The following is a 25,361-nucleotide window of genomic DNA, read 5'->3' as shown; positions in this document are numbered from 1 at the left end:
ATGTCTTCACTTTAAATTTGGCTCCCACCATGTAAATGCCTTTGTCATTTTAGTAACACCACCTCCTCAAGCAGCATAGAGTTACAGTTGATGTAACTACATCTATGCGGTATCAGTGCATACACTGTTTTTTACATTGACAGTTACTAGCTTTCAGGAGCAGTCCCACAATGCCCACACTGACCATACACTTGATACAAGAGCTCTTGGTGAGGACGTGCATCACAGAAACAAGGAGCCAAGTCTGCACACACAACAATTTTATAACTGCATGGGCTGTATGCTGATGTAAATTAGGTTAACATAATTTTGAAGGTTTCTGAGTAGCAGCCATGTTAATCTGTATCCAGAAAAAGAAAAGGAGTACTTGTGGCACCTTAGAGACTAACAAATTTATTTGAGCATAAGCTTTCGTGAGCTACAGCTCACTTCATCGACACAGCCTTAGGAATAGACTTGCCCAGTGCAACACATGGAGTCAGTGCTAGAGGAAAGATTTGTCTTTGGGTTCTGCTGTAGATCATGCTTTGAGTCTGTTTTTCTAAAATACTGTTCAGTCTTCTAAATTAGAGGGCTAAGTGACTGTGGACTGCTGCTAACTGAATCTTCTTAGTAAGATTGTTTACTCAGATGTATTTTTCTCCCTTTTCTCTAAACTTAAAAGAAAAAGCTACCACAAAAAGGTATGAGGATAGAGGGCAGGTGTGAAGTAGGGAGGACAAGCCTCTTGTATAGTACAGTGGTTTTTCAACCTTTTTTATTTGCTGACCACTACAAAATTTCAAATGATGGTGCAGACCCCTTTAGAAATTCAACTTGTGGCCCACAGACCCCTATTATAGAAGTCTTACTGTAATAGGGTCAGAGTCCACCTCTTGTGAGCACCCCTCTGGTTGGGTGTGTCTGCATTCTTTCAGTTGTGACGACCCCTTTCGGTGGTTCTCAAGTGGCTTCCCCCCTGCAGCGTCTCAGCTTTCCAGCCAAGTCTCTCCCACACTGTCTGCATGAGAACCAGATCAGGCCTCTTCCAGGGTATACAGTCCACCAGGGCCTATCTCAGCACCCCTCTGGTGGTGTCTCTCTAGCCCTCCCTGGGCTCAGTCTTTAAGTAGTCACAGTCGTGGTATGGGGCCATATCCCTAGGGCTTCCTCCCCAGAGACACTATCTTCCTGCGGCCCTCCCCATGCTCTGTCCCTGCTTAGTCCCAGCAGCTTGCCAGGAGCTCCTTCATTGCTCCCCCAACCCCTGCCAGCAAATTGTCTTTGGCTCAGTCCTAGCAGCTAGGTAGGAGCCTCTCACTTCCCCAGTCCTTGCCCCAATTTAGCTGTCTGTGGTCCTGCTGCTCTTCCAGCCAGGCACTCAGTCCTTTCTTCTCCAGCTCCAAGCAGCAACTAGTAACTGCTGCTCTGTTCTGCTGCTCCTTTTATATGACCCTCCTGGCCCCTGATTGGCTGTTGCAGAAGCCCCTCTGATTGGTTGCTTCCTTGCAACCACTCTAGGCTGCTTGGAGGACTTCTCCACTGCTCCTTTGCTGGGATGGGTATGGCAGAACCATGAGGCCTCCAGCAGGGAGCCTTTGGTCTAGTCTACTCCATCTCACCCCTCCCCTCCCCAGGAGGATTTGGGTGGCAGTTGTACTAGTCTCTTGCCCCACTTTATCAGGGTCTTCTCTCTTCCTGACCTCTCTATCTAGAGAGTGTTTTTGTGTGTCCTTTTGCCCCCTTTAGTCAGGGTCTACTCTCCCAGGTCTCTCTTACCTGAGAGCATTTAAGAATCCTTTCAGTTCACCTTTGCCTCCTGGACTTCGGGGTCTCTGCACGCCACAGCTTGTCCATCCCTGTGTGCCGAGCTGTCTCGAGGTCGTATACCAAGTGGAGCAGGTGCTTTTCCTCCTCCTTAGCGAACTGGAGATCCATGGCCAGCTGCTCCCTTTGGCACTTAAGATCCTCTATTTCACTCCCTGTTGACTCCAGCCATTTGGTTAGCTCGTCAACACCTAGGAGGGAATTCGTAGAACTGGCCTGCTCTACCTTTTTCCCTTGGGGCGACCCTGTCTGAGACCCTATGCTAAACTGTTCACTGTGAGGTCCAGCTTGGGTTCCCACCATAACTGGTGACCTTGACAATCCGTTGGGGTCCCAACTGTATCCTGTTGTTCCTGAGAATCTGTCTGGGTCCCTATGTTATCCTGTACTTGAGGCTCCGTCTGAACCCCTTTTGCCATTCTTCCTCTGGTTCTCAGCTCCTCTGCCTCCTTACTTAGTTGGTTCCAAACCCTTCTGGTCCTAGGCTGCCATCTTGGCCTCTCCTGCATGAGGGCTGAGAAACCCACCCAGTCTCTCTTTTGACTGTCTCAGTCTTGCCTCAACCTTGGATATCCTTCTTTTCCCTTGTTGCCCCTCCTTTCTCTAAGAGGGCAATATCTCTTTAAATGCCCTGCTATCCTGCAGGCAAAACACACTGCCTTTTCCCTTGCTTTGGCCATGGGGTGTGTATTTCTTGGGGCCCTTGCAATAGCCCTACTGTCCTGCTGCCCAGAGTCACCCTTGCCTGGTTCCCCTGTCAGTTCTGGAGCACCTACTGCTAACTCATAGGGATTTGCACCCAGCATCCCCTTTTCGTCTGGTCTGTCACTGGGGTTCTTGCCTTTCCCCTTGCATTGAGCCCAGCTCTTTAAAGGGCAAAATCTTTTTATGTGGCCCAACTCTCCACAAAAGCAGTTAAACTTTGCAGTTCCTGCCAGGGCAAGCCCTTCTTAAATTCCCCAACTGTCCACACCCTAACATCTCAGTGGCTGGGCTTCAGGCCTCATGCCTGCTAAACCCACTAAGTTACCAGATGTGACGTGGCTGAAGTCTCTCTTTCCATTCCTGCTTCTTGGAGTGGATCTTACACCACTGCTGTTGTGTTGCAAACTTGGCCTCCTTTTGCCTCTGCAGATGCTCGATCAGATGCATCAGCAGGGTCTGGGTGCACTGCTGCTGTTCTTGCTGCTGTTGCATCGCAGCTATCTGTAGTCTGTTGGTCTGCACCAACAAGAGGATCACCTACTCCATGATCATGCCCCTTGTTAATCAGGGGTTGGTCCGAAGAATCCCACTGCTGGTACCAAATGTAACAGGGTCGGCACTCACCTCTCCTGAGCGCCCCGTCTGGTTGAGTGTATCTGCATTCTTTCAGGTCTGGTGACCCCTTTCAGTAGTTTTCAGGTGGTTTTTTTCAGGGACTCAGCCCTCCAAAAGAGTGTCTCTCACTGTCTTCATGTGAACCAGAACAGGCCTCTTTGGGGATATACAGTCCACCAGGGTCTCAGTACTCCTCTGGTGGTGTCTCTCTAGCCCTCCTTGGGCTCAGTCTTTAAGTAGTCCTGGTCCTGGTGTATCCCCGTGGTCATCAAAGAAGCTTGTACGTGTTATCTCTGCAGTCTGAATCTCAAAGATTTAAGATTCGTTCTAATAAATGTAAATAGTATAGTTGCCAGAAATATAATTCTGCTTCTTGGAGTTCAGTAGCCAGGCAATCCCACATCACTTGTACCATTTTTTCCTCTATTCCTGATGTCTCCAAGCAACTGTATGCTGCACATTGTGCATTTTTTGTAGGGATTGAATATCCTTTAATTCCCCCATTTTTTAAATCTACAGCAAAAGATTGAGGGTCTTTCAGTGTCAAAACCAGTCTGAGACCAAGATGTGTATTAACTTTGAGGTTTCTATTCCATGAATTCCTTATAGTCTAATTGAGAGTCCATGAAGGATAAAAGGAAGCCATGATTATGTAGTTTCCCTAGGGAATGCTTGTAACCTCTGAGGTGCTCTTATTATCTAGTACAATTATTTTAATTATTAAAGGTGTTACTACGGACAAGTTTGGTTGAAACTTGTGCTTCTGACAGAGTCCATTTCAACTACAGTGTCACTAACACTAGTAAAGGTAGAAAGTGCAACAAATTTCACTTAATAGCAAGTCTGCATTTCCAGTGCTTAAACTGAATAGTAAGCAAACTAAGTCATAGAAGTTAAGATAGTGCCTTGGTTATTTCTTTAAATCTTAAATCAATCTAGTTCACTTGAGTAGTTGTACATGTAGAATAGAGTTTTTGAATATCTAACCTCTTTGTTTCCACACTAATTTTTTTTTTTTTTGGTCTACAAGTATAACTTTGTTTCTAGTACATTAGGTAGAATCATCAAAGTGACACAGGAAGTGATTGATTACAGAGCATGGATTAAAAAGACATGGGGAGGCAAAAGTAGTCTGTCACCTGATATTGGTAAGTACAGGAGTTGATCTCAGAAGCTTCAAATTACTAAAATACTTTCCAAGAAACACAGAACAAGAACTTTCTTAGACTGATCCAATTGTAAATATGTTTTCTGTACTGAGCTATTCACGAAATTCAGGTGCATGAGACCTTACTGCAGAATTTTATTTCAAGATGGAGAGCTTGTGTATGTGGCTATGTATATTTGGACTATGGGGGTTTGAATAGCCATGCGCACCACAGTGCTGCACTGAAACTCCCCTGTGTGGATGCTGCAGGCATGAATTAAAAGGTTTCCAGTTCTCATTATTGTAGCCTTTGTTAAAGGTGACTGTGGTAATGTGAACTAGGAACCTTTTAGTTCATTCCCTTAGTGTCTTCATATGGAAGTTACCATAGCACTTTTGTGCGCACAGTTATTCACTCCCATGTAGTCCAAACAACAGGGCATCGTAGACGTAGCCTGAGACTCTTACTGTTGAAAACTTTTAACATTAGCTAGTTAATGAAACTTTGCGAGATACTTTTTTCTAAACTACAAGGTGATGGGGTTTCATGTGCTTCTAAATGATGATCCTGTTTTTATCAACAGACAATAGAATGAAAGTAAGAGAGCACATAACGCCGTGCAGTGCAGAACAACAGAACAGAGGCTCTGAATCACCCTTCAACCAACACTTGGCTTTGTCATTAACTAGTACCCAACAGTTGTCCTCTGGTTCGTCTGCCTCTTCTGTATCATCACTCTCTGGCAGTGATATTGTAAGTTGTTTGGGTTTTTTTTCTTCCTTAATAGATTAAATTACCAGAAAGTTCCTCTACAAAGCTACAGTGGTCTATTAGCTAAAATGGCAGCACTTAGTGCACTACTTTATTTTTTTTAAAGTAAAGTTTCAATATATCATTCTAACCTGCCATAAGAAGTTGATATTCATTTGTGTTCTTGTGACTTCATCAAACTTACTAAAACATAAACTAGTAGTCAGTAATAAGCTGTTTTCCCCCCTTTTGTAACTAAGAATTAAACAGACTATCTGAAGCTCTAGGCACTCTTTGCAGTTTTCTTTAAAACGTCAGCAGATATAAAACCCCAAATCCATCAGTAAACTGTAAAGCAAAAAAGTGTGGGGAAAGTACCACTTCCTGATGTTGCCCATCAAGCAATATCTTCCTCATAAAACCCCACATGAGGAGATGAGCCTCACAGCATGCCATGAAAGTGAATAAACTTACTATTTTTGGACCAAGGGGTGGGGTGTAAATTCCAAAGCCAAGGGGCCCTCATGAATATAGCCATGCTATCTGCACCTTCTCATATGGAGATTTTGTGCAGCTGCTGAACTTAACTGCAACAGTATGACATGAAAAGAGATGGTTTGTCATTAGATAGCCCCTCATCCTTTTATGACTCTTTAGGTCAATAACAGTGCCTATAAACTCCACACCAAAACCCACAGGTGGACAGTATAGCTTATAAAGCAATATTGTAATATGCTCATAGTGAGATGCTTCGCTCAAGCCCACTGCAGCATTCTGGGCGAGGTACAGATTTTGAATGGATTAAAGATGTAGTGCTTAAATAGAACACATTGCAGTAATCTAGTCTTGAAGTGTCAAAACCATGAACCATTGTAGATCTGTAGCTAGAGAGATGATTCAACCTCCTGGCCAGAAGCAAATGAAGAGCACCTATTCTGACTACCCCTAAAAGCTGCTAAAACAAATTTGGAATTTAGTGAGACTCCCAAGTTGCAAAAGAAATTAACACCTAGCAGACAAACCCACACTTCTTGTCACCATTGCCAAACAGAAATTCTAGAAGGCATTCTGAGATGGTAAGAGCCACAAAGGGCAGCACCATCCTTCTGCCTTGAGGTACATCACCTTGTCACCAACTGTATAAAAGGCAACTGATCTACATATCAGCAGATACTTGATCTTCATATGTTGTTAGGAGACTAAAGTAGTTTCTGTATCCTGTCCAGATTAACACAGATCAAGGAAATTAAGGCATCTAAGACAGCTGTCTTGTCACAGTCATCAATCTTAATCACACAGGAAAGATTAAGCACACAGCAAGTTAGTCAGGTTGTCATCAAATGGATGGCTCCCTTCAGCAGTAGTGCCAACCACAAGCATTCAGAAGCAGATGCCAAAAAATCAAACTTCAAAAGTTAATACATGGTTTTACATTTTTTTTCATCTCAAGCATAAATAGCCCATCCCAGATTTGTGTTCATTTCAGGTTCAAAATTCAACCTTAAATTTATACACAACATGTATCTCCCTACTCTGGCCGCTTGGAATATTCCTTTCATTTTGGGTTTGGGGAAGGGGCTATACCTATCTTTCTCTCATTCTCTTGCCTTATGACTTCATAGTCACTTCTTCCCCTCAGTTTCCTACTCCTCACCTCGCCTCTGCAGTTTCCTCCCACATTTCCCTATTCCCTTACCTTGCCTGAGTGCAGTCTGTTACTTTAAATGTGAGACTGAAGTCAGAGCCCATTTTTAAATAAGAACAAAAATTCACAAGGCTTCAGAAGATCATGAGACTTAAAAAACCCCAAATAACATGATTCACAAGTAAACAGGTAATTCCGCAGCAGCATAGGATGTACTTAAGAAGTTGGCAGCCTGCCATTATTGGATGCACTGACAGTTTCCACTAGAAATGGGCTAAGCAATACACCAGCCAGGAAAGTTGTGGATACAGGTGGTAGCACCAAACTTCCTCAATCCTGTGGAGCACTGCTGGCTGGAACTAAAATCAATGAAGAATTTGTTTCGTCTTCTCATGGACAGTCTGGTTGAACCCAATCAGTTTTTTTCTCTGCAAAATAATAGGTATTTTCTTCAAAATAGGAGGTAATGTAATCTGCTAATGAGCAGGGGCATCCACAATGAACCAAGCTGTTCACCTGAGATATATCTGTTTTAAGATCTGACAGAAGCTGTGGTGAAAGGCAAAATATTTCTCTTTGTCTTCCAAAAAACCACAGGAATTTTAAAGAACTTTTAAACAATTGATCACTGGATATTTTCAAATCAAAATTGGATGTTTTTCTAAAAGACATGCTCTGTTTTGCACAGGAATTAACTTGGGGGAAGTCCTGTAGCCTCTTATGTAGTCTGACCTCCTGTATGATCAGTCATCTCTGGCCTTATCTGCAAGTCTGTGATCAGATTCAAACAGTTCTGCTACCCTGGCTCCACCCACCTTCCCTTCAGCTTCCTTGGTTGCAGATTAATTTTTCATCCAAGATGACCTGTGATGACTGAGCCTGAGAAGAGCGCTCCTGGGGATGGAGAACAAAAGGGTTTTTTTATAAGCCCACCCAAATAATTGATCGTCAAAAGAACTCTCTCTCCCTGTTGGTGATTAAACCATAGCATTTTTAGAGTGCTCTGAGGGCAGACTCTCCAATAGGTTTACTGCCCTGACACACATGTGACCTAGCTTCAAAATAAAAGGTAGTGACCACTTCAGGCCATGGAAGAAATCCAAGTGCCTCACCTCAATCCCATCCCAATCACTATAGATCAAGAATGTGGCTGGCCATAGGAGTTGAGCTAATAACCACCTTGAGTACTCAATAATAGTCATGGTTTGGAGAGGGGTTGGGGGAACCACACTTGTCGTCTGGGGATGTTAATCAACAAGCAGAATTATCCTGGGCTATTGCAACACCATTGCAGTGAAGAGCTCACTAATTTATAAGAAGTCTTCGTGTCTTTGAGGTAATCTGAATGCCAAAACTACCTTCTTTTCCACCCTGTATCAAGGACACATGAGAAGGACACCATCCATTTCAGGGTGGGCAAGCATCTGCACTAAATGTACACCTAAATACATTACATTAAAACAATATTAAGCTTGCATTCAGGAGGTAGAGGTGAATTCTCTGTAACTTGAAGTCTTTAAAACATGATTTGAGAACTTCATTAACTCAGCCAGAAGTTAGGGATCTATTTCAGGAGTGGGTAAGGTTCAGTGGCCTGCAATTTGCAGGAGAGGGATACTAGATGAACACGATGGTCCCTTCTGACCTTAGAGTCTGAGAAGTTAACACTTGCACGGAAAAAGGAGAATGTGATACATGCAACACCTGTTGTAAACTTAACTAATTGAGTTCAATTGTACAGCTGTGATATTGGAATATGGCATCTTTATTCATTTTCTGTTGGTTTGTTCTGGGCTCTGTCTTCACAATGAAACATAATTTACTTGAATTAAAGCATAATATTTACAGAATATTGTGTAATGCAACAAATTGCAGAAATCCTTAAATTGAGGTGCACTGTTTTCCATGCCTGCAGATCTTTCCTTTTCCTAATATTAAGGTTTTTCACATATGTTGAATGTCAACAAAACAGCAGATGAGCTTAACAGCCCACATTCAGAACTGACAGAAGAGTGTGCAGTGAAATTAAAGGAGTATTATGCATATTTTTAAAATCTTAGTAGTGGCCAACTTGGTATATTCAGTAAACTTTCAGTTTAGTCTTCTTAATAATCCCCCCCACCCACCCCCCCAAAAAAACCCACCAAAAAACAAAGTAAAGGCACTAATCCTCAATGACTGACCAATTTCAGTCCCCAACTCTTGCTCCAGCCCTGCTACTTTTCAAAGTACTTTTTTCTTACAATGGTCCTTCCCATAATTTAAAAAATGACCAAAATCTTGTCCATTTGTCAGAAATTTAACTACAGGCAGAGAATTTACCTACAGTTGCAGTCCTAAATATGAAGGCTTTGTAAAATCGGGGGGGTTGTTGTTTTTGTTTTTATTTTTTTTAAAAAGCATTTATAATGAAAACCATACAACATTAATGATAGCATATGTTCATAAAATCCACACCTCATAACTTACTGTGGATAGAAAAGCTTTCTTGGGTATCTCTCCTTCCCACTTTGCTCCAGTGGTGATTAGACAGTGTTATGGCTCCACTTACCAAGAAGGAAAGAGACATGATGATCCTGTATATCTCATAGAAATGATCCCTCAAAGCATATCTGAAGGAGAAATCCAATGCAGTGGCTAGTGCACTGAACTAGGAGTGAGGCCACCAAGGTTCTATTCCTGCTTGTCAGTGAACTCTTGTGAAGTAAATTGCCCAAAACTGCACATTGCTGCCTTGTAATACTTACCTTCCTCTATCAAGCACTCTGAGCTCTTGATATGAAAAATGCTATGTAATAACCGAGTATTAACATATAAACACCAGTGTGCTTGCTTTCTTTCCATTTTTTTTTTCCTCCCCCTTTCTGGGCTGGTAGCATGAAGTGCAGCCCTATGCCTCAATTAGCTCCCACTTGGCCTCTCTGGCTACTTATCACTCCTGTAAATAAGGGAAGAGGGAGGGAGGGAAAAATTCCAGTTCACAGGGTAATGTGGGCAATGGGGAAAGAATGGAGAAGGGCAACAAGGAAAAATCCTTTGGTACAGAGACCTCCTACCTATTCAGCCACTAAAAAGGGCCTACAGGGAATCAATAGGAAAATTCCATTTTCCCCAGTATATCTTCTTTTCTGGATCCTGACTTCTCCCTGAAGTGCACACATGAGCTGTACCCTTTTCCTGAAAACAGGCAGTCCCGTCTAGTCCACAGGACTCAAGGGCTTGACCATACTCCTTTCACCCTCAGTCCAGATTATTTTCCTCTGGCGGCACAAGCAGCTTGGCAGTTCAGCACTCCTGGTTTTATACATTGCAGTGTTAGCTCTTACAGCTGATTTTTTTTGGAGCAGCAACACATGAAATCTCCAGTTCCTTTTAAGTGACCAAAATTTACAGATCTTAGTCCTTTTGGGAAATAAAGCAAGCTAAAGGTCAGTTCACCTGCAAGGAGTCCCTTTCAGGAACTGTGGAAGCGGGGAGTGTTGCTATAACTTCTTGACCACAAAAATCCACAATATTGAGGGGAACAGGTTTGGTCTGCATAGCTTCCTGGGGATTTTGTATTCTTCTACACCATCTGATACTTCACAAGATGGTAATTTATCCTCATCTTTTGGGACTCAACAAACAGAATTTTCTGTGACAATTTGAAGACTTCTCAGGATTGGGTTCAAAACTATTTGTCTAGTCTACCTTTTAAAGGTCAAGCATCTCATTTCAGGCTTAAGTGGGTATTCTAATCATGTTTCAAGTACTCAAGCATCCTTTCTTTCTCTCATTCTCAACAGGAAGACCTTTCTTTCTCTCATTCTCAACAGGAAGACCTCTGAAGCTCTTAACAGGTGTTTTTCTTAACTTTTTCTCCAAATATTAGATGAGGAATGCTGGGATTCAGGACCCCTTCACTAGGCTATTGGCTAAAACCCAAAAGCAGATTTTAGATAGTAAGTTAGTCTTCTGCTGAAGACAGCCCCCCTTCCCTCCCGCCCCCTTGAAAGACAAGGGAATAAAGATCTCCAAAAGCTAAAAATTTCACCAAGTTCTGGCGACTACTCTGAAAAAATTAAACCATTCAAATTTGGATCATAATACTGAGACAAGGAAACAGGAGACACTATTTCTCTGTTTCAAACCATGGAGGGGAAGTGGATGATTGCCATTGAGAGCCTGGCAGAAGATGGGAATGGCTGAACAGACTAACACAAAAGGCAAATATCTATCATCCAAAATTGAAGCGGAAGTTGCCATCCTCCCTTCATTTATCTTTTGAAGAATTTACTCAGGAGGGTGAGACACTCCCACCAAAGAAGATGGCTTACTCAAGCCCATAAGTCTTGCAGGGTACTAGGTCAAATAACTTTCTTGTCCTACCCAGGGTGGTTGTAGTAGTGGTATCCCTTTCAGAGACATGGTAATTCCCGTTGAGGGCATTCCTTCCCAGAAGGCTGTATGCAAAAAGCACCTGAGAAGGGACTTTAAAGCTGCTTTGGTCTGCCAGTGTACTTGCACAGCTGCAAGGTCCCAGTAAAAAAAACCTAAAATGCCTACACTCCCAAAACCAGGACAAACTTTTTTCCTAATTACTGTGGTGGTGGGGGACGAATCTATGGACTACATGGCCACATCTCACCAGGCAGAAAAGTGTGCTTTTTTTAAAATCATGTTAGCCTACATCTTAAACATCAAGAGCTTAACACAATTGAAAAACTAATATAATTGAAAACCTTCTTTTTCTGCCAGTCAAAGCAGGACTCCTGAGGCTGGTTGCAAGACCTGTTAGCTAACTCAGTAGCCAGGCACCAGTTCCAGAAAATCCGATGTGCCTCAGAATTCAAGTGGGATCCTGTCTGGAAGAAGTTTGACACAGTCATATCAGATAAGACAAGCCAGATTGTCTTCCCTACTCTTTTTTAAGGGAAGATGCTCCTTTTTTGTTCCTTGTTACAGATAAGGGACTCTTTCCATAAAGGAAAGATCTGGAACATGAGGGAAGTCTGTCATGGAAAGGATTCAGCCCTCCATCTAGTCAAAGTAGTTAGTATGACTATAACAAGGGGTTTGCCTTTGTCCAGACACAAGGACAAGTGATACCACGTTTTAAGAATAAATACATTCTGGAGCTCCATGATCCTTCCTCCAACTGCAAGAGTAATAAAAATCAGAGATCACACTTCCTTGAGCCAAGAGCAAAATAGAACTTGTCCCTCCAGATGATAGGTGCTTAGGGCCCTGTGCTTAGTCATAAGTGGCTGAACTGGTTGATGAAAGGTGAAATTCAGGCTGAAACTACTCTAATATTGCAGTAGACCATCTGACAGAAGTTTTATCCATCTATTCTGGTCAGGCCCAGTCCCTGGCAACTTCTGTTCACCAACAAAAAAAACTCAGACTAAATAGTAGTGTTTTATACTTTCTGGACTACCAGTGTTCATAAATGTGTTATTTTTTAATAAACTGACTGAGGGTTTAGGGACTCATGTATATACCTGTTTTTACACTGCATTCATCACAGCAAATGATGTGCAAGAAAAAACTTGCAAGTAGCAACTTAAAAGGCTCCTCTCCATGCTTCAGGAACATAAGTTGTGTTAGACTGAGTTCCTCAGGTTTTTTCTCCACTTAAGCTTGAGAGCCAGTGTCTTCCAGGCACAGGAATGGTTTGACAAGATCTAGGCATTGATTTGACGTGTCAACACAATATTATCCATATATCTTTACCTGCAGCTCATAGGCTATTTACACTAGTCTAGTGTCAAGTCAAGATGGCACATGAAAGCTTCAGGGATTTTGCTTGTGTCTACAACTGTTCCCAGCTGAAGTTGTAAAACAAAAGGGAATATACCATTCAGAGCTTCAATCCCTCAATTAATGGTGACAGCCCATGCAATAGGATCCTCCCTCTACAATCCAGTTCCCAGTAGTCTGACCACAAATGTCAGCCTTTCAGATTGAGGAAGACAATTGAAGTAACACAGTACCTAGGGAATGCAGTCAGTGCTGTAGGATCCAGCACATCAACTTCGTAGTGATGAGTACAGAGACAAGGTGGGTGAGGTAATATCTTTCATTGGACCAGCTTCTGTTAGAGATGAGTAGTCAGGTTGGCACTCAGGATCAACTGAGAGGGAATTCAATCACACAATATGAGCATGTCTTACATAAATCACCAAGGGGTCACAAGAAGTTGAAGTTTAAACATTGAACCAATAGAGTTTTTTTTCTCATGGGCTGATAGTCAACACAATCATATAAGGATGGGGACATTGTTTGGCCAGACTTTTTTTGCATTTAGCTGAAAACTTGAAGCGGCCCTTGAAAGATTAACTGTTTTAGCAGATACCTGGGGAGCTAGGCTACCTCAGATATTCTTGCATCCACAAAAGTGAGATTCTTTTTCCCCAAGGAACAGATGCTTTGGCTCACATGTCTATCTGCTGCTTGGGTTTTCTCATCGTCTGCTTAAAGATAAAAAGCTCATTGATTAGAAACCAGGTGCTCCAGCTCTTCTAGATTCTTAGCATAGATTCTTACTGAATCACCTAATCTTGGGATTACAACACGTCACAACTATTTTTTATGTCCCTTTGTTAAACTGCGTCAAAAGTGCAGGCCTGTTTAGGTGTCTTGTAGGTCATGTGGTGGTAGCCTCTGGTAGGGTAGTGTGTTGGTTTGGATCTGCCTATAGTGCTACAAGTTTGAGAACTTTTCCCTTCAAATTGGTCAGCTAACTCCCTGCACTTCCTTTGCATAAGGATGTGGTTCCTGGTCACAGTTGTTTTAGCAAGAATTCCCAAAATTTCTGCTTCCAGTCTAGGTTCTTGCCCTTCATCCTAATATCTGAGTGCTTCTGACACTAATGGGTTTATCTTCACAACTATGAGCTTTAGTATAGTCCCATTTTACAGATGAGGAGCTTAAGCAAAGTGACTTGCCCAAGGTCACACAGGAAGTCTGACAAAGCTGGGAATTGAACCCAGATCTCAGAATAAGGCCAGAAGGGAATCTCAAGAGTAACTCTAGCATCTTAAGGTGAAGTCAGTCTTTTTAGACAATAGAAGACTTAAGCCCTCCTACATCTTTCATGAGCACAGGGTAGTAGTTCTTCAGAATCCTTTGTGAAAGGTAGATTCTCTTGCTTCTATACTTAATGTGGAATATTCTTGTTTTTGTTCAAATTAACATCCACACTGTTATGTTACTTGCTATATATGAGAAGCAGTGAAAATATATCTTATGAGAGAGCTATATTTTATTAAAACATCTTTATTTCCATTCAACGTATCTGGGCTTGAAAATATCCAGTCTTCCATAGCTCGCTGAGTCAAGTGCTGTGTCACAAGCCTTTTCAGCTGCAGATAAACTGATTCCAAATGGCATAAGACCTCATTCAACAAACTTAACTGCAGCCTTCTGAGCAGAAAGGGCCTGGACGCCACAGTGGAAATCCTATTAAACTACTATATGGTCATCCACTAATCCCTAATAAAGTGCTACAGACTTTACTTTAATTCCTTGCAGAAGCATCCTGAGCAGTAAGGTGCTTTAAGCAGTGGTCATGACTAAAGCCTGATGATTTGTTGGTTGGGTACTTTTTACCTCCTGGTCTCTCTCTGCCTACTAATCTTTCTTTTATTACATCCCAAATATGTTGGTTTGGGAGAGAAGTCAGGATCAAAGAAAACGGGATGACAAATTTTCATTCCTGGAACCAATCTCTCCTCCAGTCTGTCTCACCCAGATTAAGTGCTTCAGGAAACTTACAGATCTCAGCCCATGTATTTAGTTAAGTTGCCAGTGTCTTTTAAAACAATTTCCATACAGCTTTGGAATAACTATTTTCAGCACAGAGGTTGAAAGTGATGTGAGCAGGTCCCAGAATCCCATGGATAATTCTGAATGGCCTCTGAACTGATCTCTCCTCCAATTTGAAACACTTTGTCTGTGCCTTCCTGCAAATACCAAAGGGGAAATACTTATTTTCCCCTTCCCCCAACCCCTGTTGGGCTCTAAACTGACTGCTCAGAATCGGTCTTCTCTCATTCATAAAGTACTGTTCCAGAGTCTTGGCCTCATCTTTCTGCGTTGTCTGGTTTATGTCTATGTAACATGCTATGATAGCTTGAGAGCTCTTCATCTGGCTAGACCCCTCTGGAGCCTATAGATTTGAGTCTTGGCCACCATTAGCCACCAGTAAGACCCACTGTAGTGGCTCTGTTTTTGGAAGCTTTGTGTTTCCATATATTCCTTCTCTTCTGTATGTTGTCTGCAGTCTCTTTTGCCTCTCTCAGGAGAATGGGGCAATCTTTTTGGATTCCTGTAAGCCAAACAGCTGCCAAAATTTGGGAAACTCCCCTTTTGGCCATGGAACTACGTATCCTTTTAGTAGGCATTCCTGCATTGCTACTGGCTCCTCTCTCTCTCTCTCTCTCTCTCATCCCTCAGAGGTTGTCTGACTTCAAAAGGATTTCAAAGGAGTGTTCTAGTCCTGAGACAGGCTGCTATTTCTGTCCACCACTATTCCTACTTGATGGGTTGACTGCCCTGGAGTTTTGTTTCAGGTCCTCCCTTTGGAATGATCTGGCACTGACTGCAACTAGAACCTGCAATAGCACAGAGTTCAAACTCTGCATATCTTTTAAGGGTTGCAGGTCCAACAGTATCCACCCTCCCACCTGCTGCTTCTGCCTCCCTACCTAAATTAGTGTGATTTATGGTAGCTTCTGGTCCTTGCTTGGACTTATTGTCCATTGAAATTCTTCCACTCCCCAACACACACACACACCGCCTCTAATGCAACACCAAAGCTACGCATTGTGGGGGAGGGGGGAGTGTGAAATTTCATCTACCCATCCATATAGTCTAGCTGTTTTACCCGTTAGGATTATAGTGCTACATCACATAGGTTGCATGTTCAAAACTGCCTGAGAATTTCAGACTGCATTTGTTGCATGGCAGGTATCCATTACCATGTCTGTGATCTGGTAGATAGCCATCTGTGCACTGACTTATCACTAAACTATCTCCCTGTGGAATGCAAAGATCTTTCTTCAATGAGTGAATTCCTTCTGCCACTTTGCCTCAAGATGCAAACAGACCTGAAGATATAGCGGTTTTCTGTGCCTTCAGAAGTCTGCAACAGTAACTTCTTCCCACTGCTCAGAGGTGCTTGGGGAGTGTCTCTATTTTCCACTCCTTTTTCTGTGGCAGCCCATTCTTGTAGATAAGTGCTTTGTTCAATACATTCTCATAAAGAGATGACTGTACTCTTGTTCTGGATGTTGATAGGCTTCTCATCTTTATTTCCACGCCACCCAACATTGGGTTTTGAAGGTCTATTTTTATATCCCAGTCCACCCAGCTCATTGGCACTACTTTATATTGCCCTGGGATATGCTTGACTTAGTTCTGTAAACTTTGTTCCATTCTCTGTCAGAAGGGGATCAGCATACTGCTTAATTCTTATGTGGACAGCATTGTCATTCAGACCTCTCTACTGAAGAAATCAAAGGAGAGGATTCGTCACTATCTGGATTATGGAATTCTCATCATTTGGAGAAGATACATCTCTGACCCGCTTGATAACTTTCCAGGTCGGAATTCTTTTTAAACAGACTACTGGGGAATTTTTGCCTCCTAGCAAATCATCACACACCAGTCTTCACTTTAGTAAGCATGTCTGTCAGCCAAGAGTCTCTGGCTAATCCTCTCCTCACTCCAAGAAAAATGTGTTAGCATTATACTCCTGGAGCATCTGGTTATAAGACTGATTCTTCAGTCTGGGAACCTTTCAGTTCTTACAACATCCATGTGAGCTTACAGCTGGATAGTGACCCATGTTAAGAGGGAGTCCACTGCCTTGTTCACTTAGTCTGGTGTATCTGATGCACCTATATTTGTTTTCTCTTTTGAAATGGAGGAAGATTTTTTTCCCCCTGGATGTCAAGTAAGCCCTGAATTAAACCGTCTTACATTAACAATTTTAGAAAAACTACCTGTTCATTCTTTTTAACATTTGTCAAGACATCAGTGGATTAAAGATAGTCTTTTATGTCCAAATGACTAAAATCTTCTGTAAGATGCATGACAGTTTCTTGGACTCAAAGTAGAAGAATCAATCATTAATATTTGAGACAGCTACCTGGCTGTCTCCTCACATCTTCATCTGATATTAATAGGTGGAACTGTGCTTGTCTGCTTATTTTGTTGGCAGTTAAGTGCTCCAAGCACCATAGTAGTAAGACCACCGCCTCTGGCTCACCACTTGTCTGTAATTGATGTTGATCATGATGGGAGAAGAGGGCATATGGAAAGCAAATTACTGACAGGTAATTGTCATAGTATTCCTTTCTATCAACCTTAATGCTTCTCTCTTCCCCTAGTACAGTGTCATTGTCTTCCAAAGGAAAGTAGTAGATAAGATTAGAGAACTTTAACCAGAAAGGAAGTGGATGATTTGGTTCTTGTATTTTAGTCATGACTGGCAGATCGTCTGTCTCCTTGTTTCTTGGTAGGTGGAGCCCTAACTTTGCTGTTGCTGGGTAGGATGGGAGAAGACTATAACAATTACCAGTGAGTAACTTCTCTGTACAGATAAGTACAAATAACTTGAATTACCAGCAAACTGCTCAAAGTTCTGATCCTATACCAACGATTAAAATTCCAGATCCTGTGTATCTACCAGTGCTGCTCTCCTTGTTTTCTTCTTTCCTACCTTTGTCCCCATGACTTTTAACTTGGGAGAGTAGAGAATTTAATTTCACATATGGCTGTAGTCTGAGCTGAGAGGAAATTGATCTGAGATCACCACTGATATTGTTAAACTGTTTTTCTCAATGCAGATTTTTAGAGTTAACTCTTAAAACTGCTACATAAAGTAAATATAGTGCCAGCGTGTATTTAATTTCACACTGGCTTTAACCCAGATCTTACAGTATTTACACTATCAGTTATTGAATCATTGCATTTACAGATGCATAGTCTGTGTATACTGTACTTTCTGTAAAGTTGCTTTTCTTTTCCCCTTTTTCTTTGCCAAAAGGATTCTGATACGCCACCTTGCACAGCTCCTAATGTTTACCAGTTCAATCTGCAAGCACCGACTCAGCTTATGGCCAGTTTACCACCAGCATTGCCTATGCCAAGTGGTAAACCTCAGTCTGCACCTACGAGAACCTTGATAATGGCCGCCAGTAATCAGGTATGAGCCAACTAATTGGAGTAACTTTTTTAATGAGGTAGTATTCAAACCACAAGTATAGGCCATTTGCACTGTGCTGTACTAGTCTGATTTTAAAGAACTCTGAACACTGTAGAAGCATTTCATAAAAAGACTCGTTGGGCTTGCTGAAGGTGTTAACAAAAAAGTGCATTTCTAACAGCAAAATGAAAAGAAATGAATTATTTTAAGATGCGTCCCAATACGTGTGGCCCATCTTACAACATGCTCTTTGACTTTCATAAGAATAAGACTAAAATGGAAAGTGTCAAACTTCTTATTGCTTTTTGCAAGATCTGGGATTACCTGTGAGCTCTCCAAATTTTCAAGGCTTATTAACTTCCTGTTTTTAAAAATTGCAATTCTTCCTCCATACCACCTTTCTAAACTAGTATTTGGCTTATCTTAAGAACTATGAGTCTTGGAGTCTTGTTCTATCCAGGACTTGAGTGGTGTTCCTGAGAATTTTGGGTCACTACAAAAACTTCATATTTTCTATACTAAGTTTTGGAAGATGACTGCAAAGTTGTATGCTTGTCAACTGTTCTTTCTTCAGGGGGTTATTTGTAAAACACATTCTGGGTAGAACCCTTATCGGTTTCTTGTTTGTATTAAATCTATGCCAAAAATGTTGTACTGACAAGCAGATGATTACAATATGTGAAAACATACTATGTCTCCCCTACAGCCCAGTGCTCTCTAGTAAGGAGTAAGAGCTAATAAGCTGAAATGAAGACTGCCCTTCTAATGCTTGCAGTTATGGGCTAGTTGACATTTTACAGTTTTATGGGTTGTATTGAAAGCTGGTTGAGTGGTTGAGAGAGAGGAATCTGAAACTGTTGCAGAGTGGTGAACTTCAGGGATAGTATATTTGGCTGTGTAGTTACCTTTTCAGGGAAGAAGGGCTTTTGTGGTTTTTTTCCCCTTGGTTTTTGTTAGACTCAGAAGCCTGGTCCCAGTTACAGGACCACATCAGATAGTGTTTCTTGACTCTCTAGCAGGGATGAGAGGTCTGCTGTCTGTGGGATTTTTATGGTCGGAGGATAACTTTATCAGGGTTGAGGACATTAATTGGATTCATCTTGACAGTTCAGGTTTGTATTTCATGGCCCTGGTGTGTAATATATCTTGGTCTGGTATGACTCGGGTGGGAAGATGGCCTATGTGTTATGCTTTCAAGTCTACTTGTGCACCCAGTTATGCCACATGTTATGTGATGTTTATGGCTCTTCAGTGGCAATCACATGGTGACAGGGCTGATATCACTGTGGTCGCTTGGAGATATGAAGGAGCATAACAAGTCTGTAGTAACTACACTGAAACCATTTCCTTCAAATGGCGGGTGACCTAATGAGTACACCTGCTTGGCAGTGATGTCTATAGAAAGTACTCTGTAGATTAGACCGCTGTAGATATCTTTGTGAAATGAATCATTGCCCTCATAGCTCAAATGTGAGAGTTGTGCATAGTTGCACATTTCCCAAAGTAAATGCAGTGATCCAGTTTCTCTCAAACACGTTCCAGATTGAACAACTGCCAAACTACCATCTTTTCTTGAGCTTGTTTTTGTCAGTTTCTTGAAAGATTCTGCTGGCAGTCCCTAGACTTTAACTCTTGGGCATTCCAGAGTCAAGGCATTCTCAATTAAATGACTTTTGCTTTTTGGTCTCACGTGGCAGTAATTAGATCACATTCTTCGAGTGGTGTCCCTGTAGGCGCTCCACTTCATGTGTGCATTCACCTCTCTAGCCCTTGATCAGAGACTTTCCATTAGCAGTGTCAGTTCGGTTCATGCATGTGCTCTATACAACCTTGTGCTGCACACCGAGTGTGTAGAGGGCTGTTAGGGCAAATCGCTCTGTTCCTTCTCTACCACCTTCGCTTGAGGTGGAGCTCTATCATGTCAGCCTTGTGCATGCCTTAGCATGTTTTGCAGTTGTTCTGTAATTAGTTCAGTGTTTTTAGTTAGTGTTGGTTGTTAGTATAGAATTAGTTAGATAGTAGTGAGAGGTTTGGGATTTTTCCTTCTTCCTTTTTCCTCCCCTTTTTCCTAGGGAGCTTATTTGGCCTGGCTGGGCATGCCTGGCTTGCCAATCTTCAAATGCTGCCTCTCTTTTCAGAAGGCTAACCTGGTCAGCAGTGGACACACTGTGTATCTGTTGCTTGGGAGGGCCCATATCTCCCAAAAGTGTAACTTTTTTTGCCTGGCTCTCAAATCTAGGGCATGGAAGAATCAGGAGACCAAATTGAAGCTTCTGATGATGGAGTGCTCACTTTGACCAGCTAGGTTAGGAGACCCGTCAGTACATCTGGCTGTTGGCTGATCCAGTGCCCTTTTGACCTCAGCAAAGGACTCCCTTAAGATGGGGAGGACTACAGAAGGCTCCAGAGAAGAAGAGCTCAGTCTCCTACCACAAGGAACCGCCTCTAAAAAGATCCTGATCTCCCTCCAAGTCTATGATGTTGGAGGCCTCGATCTGGCAACTTACTACCATGGAGATGAAGGACTCTTCTTCCGGTACCAGCAAAGATCCCGGAGTATTTCAGAGAAGCACAGTTCCAGCAGACCCCCAGTGATGTCTGTGAAGGACAGGAAAGCCTAGGACATACACTCCTCTAGAAAGGCAACATCTAAATCAGACTTATCAGTGCCTTTGCTTCCACTTGTCTCCGTCAATACCAGCAAAATTGAAGTGCCAGATACCTTCATACCTGGCACATACGCGCTCCAGATCAGTAGTACCATTCACTTCAACTGCTGAGTTAGTATCAACCTGCTTAGTACCGCAGGAATTCTGCAACTCCAGAGACACTTCCGTGTGAGATGAGTAGGGCCCTACCAAATTCACAGTCCATTTTTGTTAATTTCACAGTCATAGGATTTAAGAAATTGTAAATTTCATGTTTTCAGCTATTTAAATCTGAAATGTCAGTGTTGTAATTGTAGCGGTCCTGACCCAAAAAGGATTTGTAGCGGGGGTTTGCGATACTGCTACCCTTACTTCTGCACTGCTGCTGACAGCGGCGCTGCCTTCAGAGCTGGGCAGCTGGAGAGCAGTGCCTGCTGCCTGGGATCCCAGATCTGAAGACGGCGCCACCGCCAGCAGCAGCACAGAAGTAAGAATGTAATGGTATGGGATTGTTACCCTTACTTCTGTGCTGCTGCTGGTAGGGCATCTCCTTCTGAGCTGGGCGTCCAGCCAACAGCCACCACTCTCCAGCCACCCAGCTCTTAAGGCAGCTTAGAAGTAAAGGTGGCAATATCGCAACTGCCTAAAATAACCTTGCAAACCCTCCACCCTCCCTCCCCCCCACACCTTCCTTTTGGATCAGGACCCCCAATTTGAGAAACGTTGGTGTCCCCTGTGAAATCTGTATAGTATAGGGTAAAATCACACAAAAGACCAGATTTAATGGGGGGAGACCAGATTTCACTGTCCCCTGTATGGAGAATACAATTAATAGGGGCATAAATGGATTAATTGGCAGCCAGGACTTTCATTCCTTTCCACAGACAGATTCATAACTTCAGTGAATCTGGTGGGGGACAATTAAAGGGAATCCCTCATACCGCAGTAAGGAAGTGATTGCAGCTCCTGGTTCATATGGCAGCTTACATCTTCATGACCAAGCATGCAACACTCTACCTCCACTGGTTCAGAAGGATCTATTTCTCAACCAGAGAGAGTTTGGACAAACAGTTCCCTTTCTGATGAAGAGCTCCTTAGATTGGTGTAAAAATCAACTCTGCGTGCAGGTGTTGATTTCATCTATCTAGTTCCAAAAATATCTGTAAGAATGGACATGTCACTGTTGGGGTGTGGAGCACACCTCAAAACCCTCACAACTCAGGGCAGATGGTCACCTCAGGAAGTCTGTTTCCATGTTACCCTGTTGGAACTCAGTCAGGAACACATGCCTTCAGTTCCTATCACTTAGCAGGGGCAAATCAATCAAGATCATCACAGACAATATAACTTGCATGTTTTATATCATCAAACAGGGAGAAGCAAGATACCCCTTCCTGTGTGGTAAAGCTATGAAATTGTGGGACTGGTGTATAGCCCATCAGATTCAGATCTCAGCTGTTTACCTTCCTGGAGTCCAGAATGTCTCATCTGATATGCTCTGCAGGTGCTTCTCTCAGGACAACAAATAGGATTTGGACTGTCAAATTTTTCATGGGATGTTCCAAAGGTGAGGACTTCCAGAGGTGGACCTATTTGCCACATTCAGTAACAAGAAATATCCCTTATTCTGATCAACAGAAAGCATAGGTCATCACTCTTTGGGAGATGTTTTCTTCTTTCCTTGGATGAAGAGCCTGTTCTACGTATTCCTTCCAACACCACTAACTGTAAGAGTGATGAACAAGATCAGACAGAGCAAGGCCAGGGTTATCCTTGTAGTATCAACCTGGCTGGGGCAAGCTTGGTATCCTTACCTGTTTCACCTGAGTGTTCAATCAGCATTCAAGCTTCCAACCATCCTTCATCTCCTCTCTCAGGATGCAGGTTGTGTGCCTCACCGCAACCTAGGGATCTTCTGCCTCCAAGCATGGCTCCTTGATGGTTCATGGGATTAGATTCTGCCTGCTTGGCAGGTTTACAACAGGTATTACTAAACAGTAGAAGGGAGTCGGCTCTAATTGCTTACCTTCAGAAACGGAAAAGGTTCAACCACTGGTGTCGTCATTGTCATCGCCTTGTGCCTGAACAGTCTCCATTCTTGGATATCTTGGGTTATCTGCTGAACTTGATGAAATTCAGAGCTATCTGATAACTCTGAATTTCTCAAGGTTCATCTGACAGCAATATCCGCAATTAATTCCCTTTTAGAGGGGTTTTCTATATTTGCTTATCTTGTGTCATCTAGATTTATTAATTAATTTGGGAACCTTTTTCCCCAGGTTGAGGATCTTACTCCAACTTGGGATTTCAACCTTGTACTTAAATGGGACTTCCATTTGAGTCTGTGGCAACCTGCTTCTTGCTTCACTTATCTGTGAAGATGGCCTTTCTAGTAGCAATTTTGTCTGCCCGAAGGGTTGGAAAGGTTGGTGTCTTGATGGCAGACTCCCTGTTTATGGTATTTTTCAAGGACAAGGTGGTCTTATGGCTTCACCCAAAATTCCTAGCTAAGGTGGTGTTAGATTTCCATCTTAACCAGTCTGTTCATCTACTGGTATTTTTCCCTAAACCACATAAATCTCAGCATGAGACCTCCTTTCATAAATTAGATGTGAGACAGGCGTTGACCTTTTATCTGGATAGAACTCAACAGTTTCAGAAATAAGCCTTGCTTGTCTCCATCACAGAAAGATCCAATGGGTCCACAATTTATTCAGTGATTTTTGAGGAGGATCTCTGGGTGTATTATTTCTTTGCTACAATGCAGCTAGTGTTTTACCTTCCCAAAGGATAATAGCACTCTTCCACATCTTTGTTCAAAAACATTCCAATATCTAAGAGATGCAGAGTTGCTACGTGGCCCATAGTGCATACTGTTTCTAAAGCACTATACCTTGGTTCATGCTATCAGATCTTATGCAGCACTTGGTTCTGCTTACTCAATCTTGGACTTGATTCCGAAGCTCCCTCCTCCCTGTTGGGGTACTGCTTGGGAGCTACTTGACGTAGAGCACCCATTGGGAAGCTACTCGAAGAAGAGGAGGCTACTCCTTTTGTGCAGGAACTGTGATTCTTTAAGATGTGTCCCCCTATGGATGCTCCACTACCTGCCCTCCTTGCCTTCTGCTTTGAATTGCTTTTTGTTGCATATTCAGATAAAGGATCTGAAGGCAATTTGCCCATGCAACCACCTGTAGCTTCGGTGCACAGCATGAGGTTGTATAGAGCACATGCACAGTCCAAATGGACACGGCTAGTGTAAAATCTCCAATCAAGGGCTTGAGATTCACATGTATCTTGAAGAAAGACAGTTACTGTGAAAGGTGAGTAACCTCCATTTTCTGAGTGTGATGCAAGGCTTGTTTTGGTTTCAGTTTGAGGAGGACTGCTTGAGTATTTTGATTTTGTATTTAGCTTAAGGGACAACTCTCTTTTCAGGTTTGTTTCTGTCAATTTGACTGTTATAAAGCTCACTAGTAATGTGTCCAGAAACTCTAATGTCCGCACTTCTGCAAATTGAAAAATAGAAACATACAACCCTGTAGATCAGGTGTTGGCAACCTTTCAGAAGTGGTGTGCCGAGTCTTCATTTATTCACTCTAATTTAAGGTTTTGCATGCCAGTAATACATTTTAATGTTTTTAGAAGGTCTCTTTCTATAAGTCTTTAATATATAACTAAACTATTGTTGTATGTAAAGTAAATAAGGTTTTTAAAATGTTTAAGAAGCTTCATTTAAAATTAAATTAAAATGCAGAGCCCCCTGGACCGGTAGCCAGGACCCAGGCAGTGTGAGTGTCACTGAAAATCAGCTCGCATTCAGCCTTTGGCACGCGTGCTATAGGTTGCCTACCCCTGCTTTAGACACTGGAAACCTTAAAGGAAATTGTGAATGAATGCCAAGAAATGTGTGTTTAAATGCGAGATGTAGTTAGTAGTAGTATTGGGTAATTACATATAGTATGCCATACTTTTTTAAATAGAATCTGTGCATTGAGTTCCTGTATAGTGTATTCTGGACACTTCACTGACATATTTTTCACCCCTCTTTCACTTAGACAAGGTTTACTGTCCCTCCACCTACCATCGCTGGTCCTCCACTTCCCTGCAGACAGGTTGACAGTGAAGGGGCACCATCTCTGAAAGCTGTTCACCACATGCCCTCTCCTGCTGTTCCCTCTGCATCCCCCAATCCTCTGCCAAGCCCCCACTTGTATCAGAAGGTACGTTTTTGTTTTACTTTAATTTTAATTTGATTCCATGAATTCTTTCCTTAAACTATCCTCCGCTGTATCTGGTGTTGGTCCTAGCCTGTGTAAACAACTTTCCTGATGGTGAATTCTTCATATCTTAACAAGAATGTAATAAGTATTTTGCTTTTTAATTAGACTATATAATTGATAACCCATACTGCAAAGTAAGACCTGTGATCATATCAAGTAAATTATTTATAAAAAAAAAAAATAAAATGAGCTATTTTAAGTAGCCCATTCTGGTTAATACATAAACTGCAATCCAGCTGGCCTTTTTCCTAACCATTCTTTTTGATAAAAGTAGATTAACATCTTAACCTTGCCAGCAGAGGATATAAATCTGAATCCAGTTTCCAAAGGAGCAGTTAGTGGTATAAATGTGGGTACAAGAGTTCATCTTTCAGTTACCAAATACTTGGAGGATTTTGTGCAAGACTGCAAAGAACAATTGTAAATTTTATGAATAGTTACCTCAGTGTCTTCCAGTAATTCAGGTATTCATGAGGCTATCCCCTCAAAACCATCTGTAATTTCTCCTTGCGCCTTAATTATAAGGAAACAGTTCAGACAATAAAATTCTGAGACTACTTTTTGTGC

At 42.2% G+C, this 25,361-nt stretch overlaps 1 protein-coding gene across 4 annotated transcripts in view; it reads left to right on the top strand.

The window, feature by feature from the left end:
- Positions 1-25,361, top strand: part of TENT4A (terminal nucleotidyltransferase 4A) — a 148,466-nt gene that overhangs the window by 61,745 nt on the left and 61,360 nt on the right. For 3 of the 4 annotated variants that reach the window (XM_084620256.1, XM_084620255.1, XM_084620254.1), the window contains exons 9-12: positions 4,174-4,274; positions 4,858-5,027; positions 17,705-17,863; positions 24,570-24,734. In XM_084620256.1, coding sequence (XP_084476382.1) covers positions 4,174-4,274; positions 4,858-5,027; positions 17,705-17,863; positions 24,570-24,734 — 595 coding nt within the window. The remainder of the gene's footprint in view (positions 1-4,173; positions 4,275-4,857; positions 5,028-17,704; positions 17,864-24,569; positions 24,735-25,361) is intronic. The other variant, XM_084620257.1, reaches the window with a different exon arrangement.

Source organism: Lepidochelys olivacea (assembly GCF_965140295.1).
Source record: "Lepidochelys olivacea isolate rLepOli2 genome assembly, chromosome: 2".
Lineage (NCBI taxonomy): Eukaryota > Metazoa > Chordata > Testudines > Cheloniidae > Lepidochelys > Lepidochelys olivacea.
Note: the sequence above shows the minus strand (reverse complement) of the source record. Positions and strands in the feature narration are given on the sequence as shown.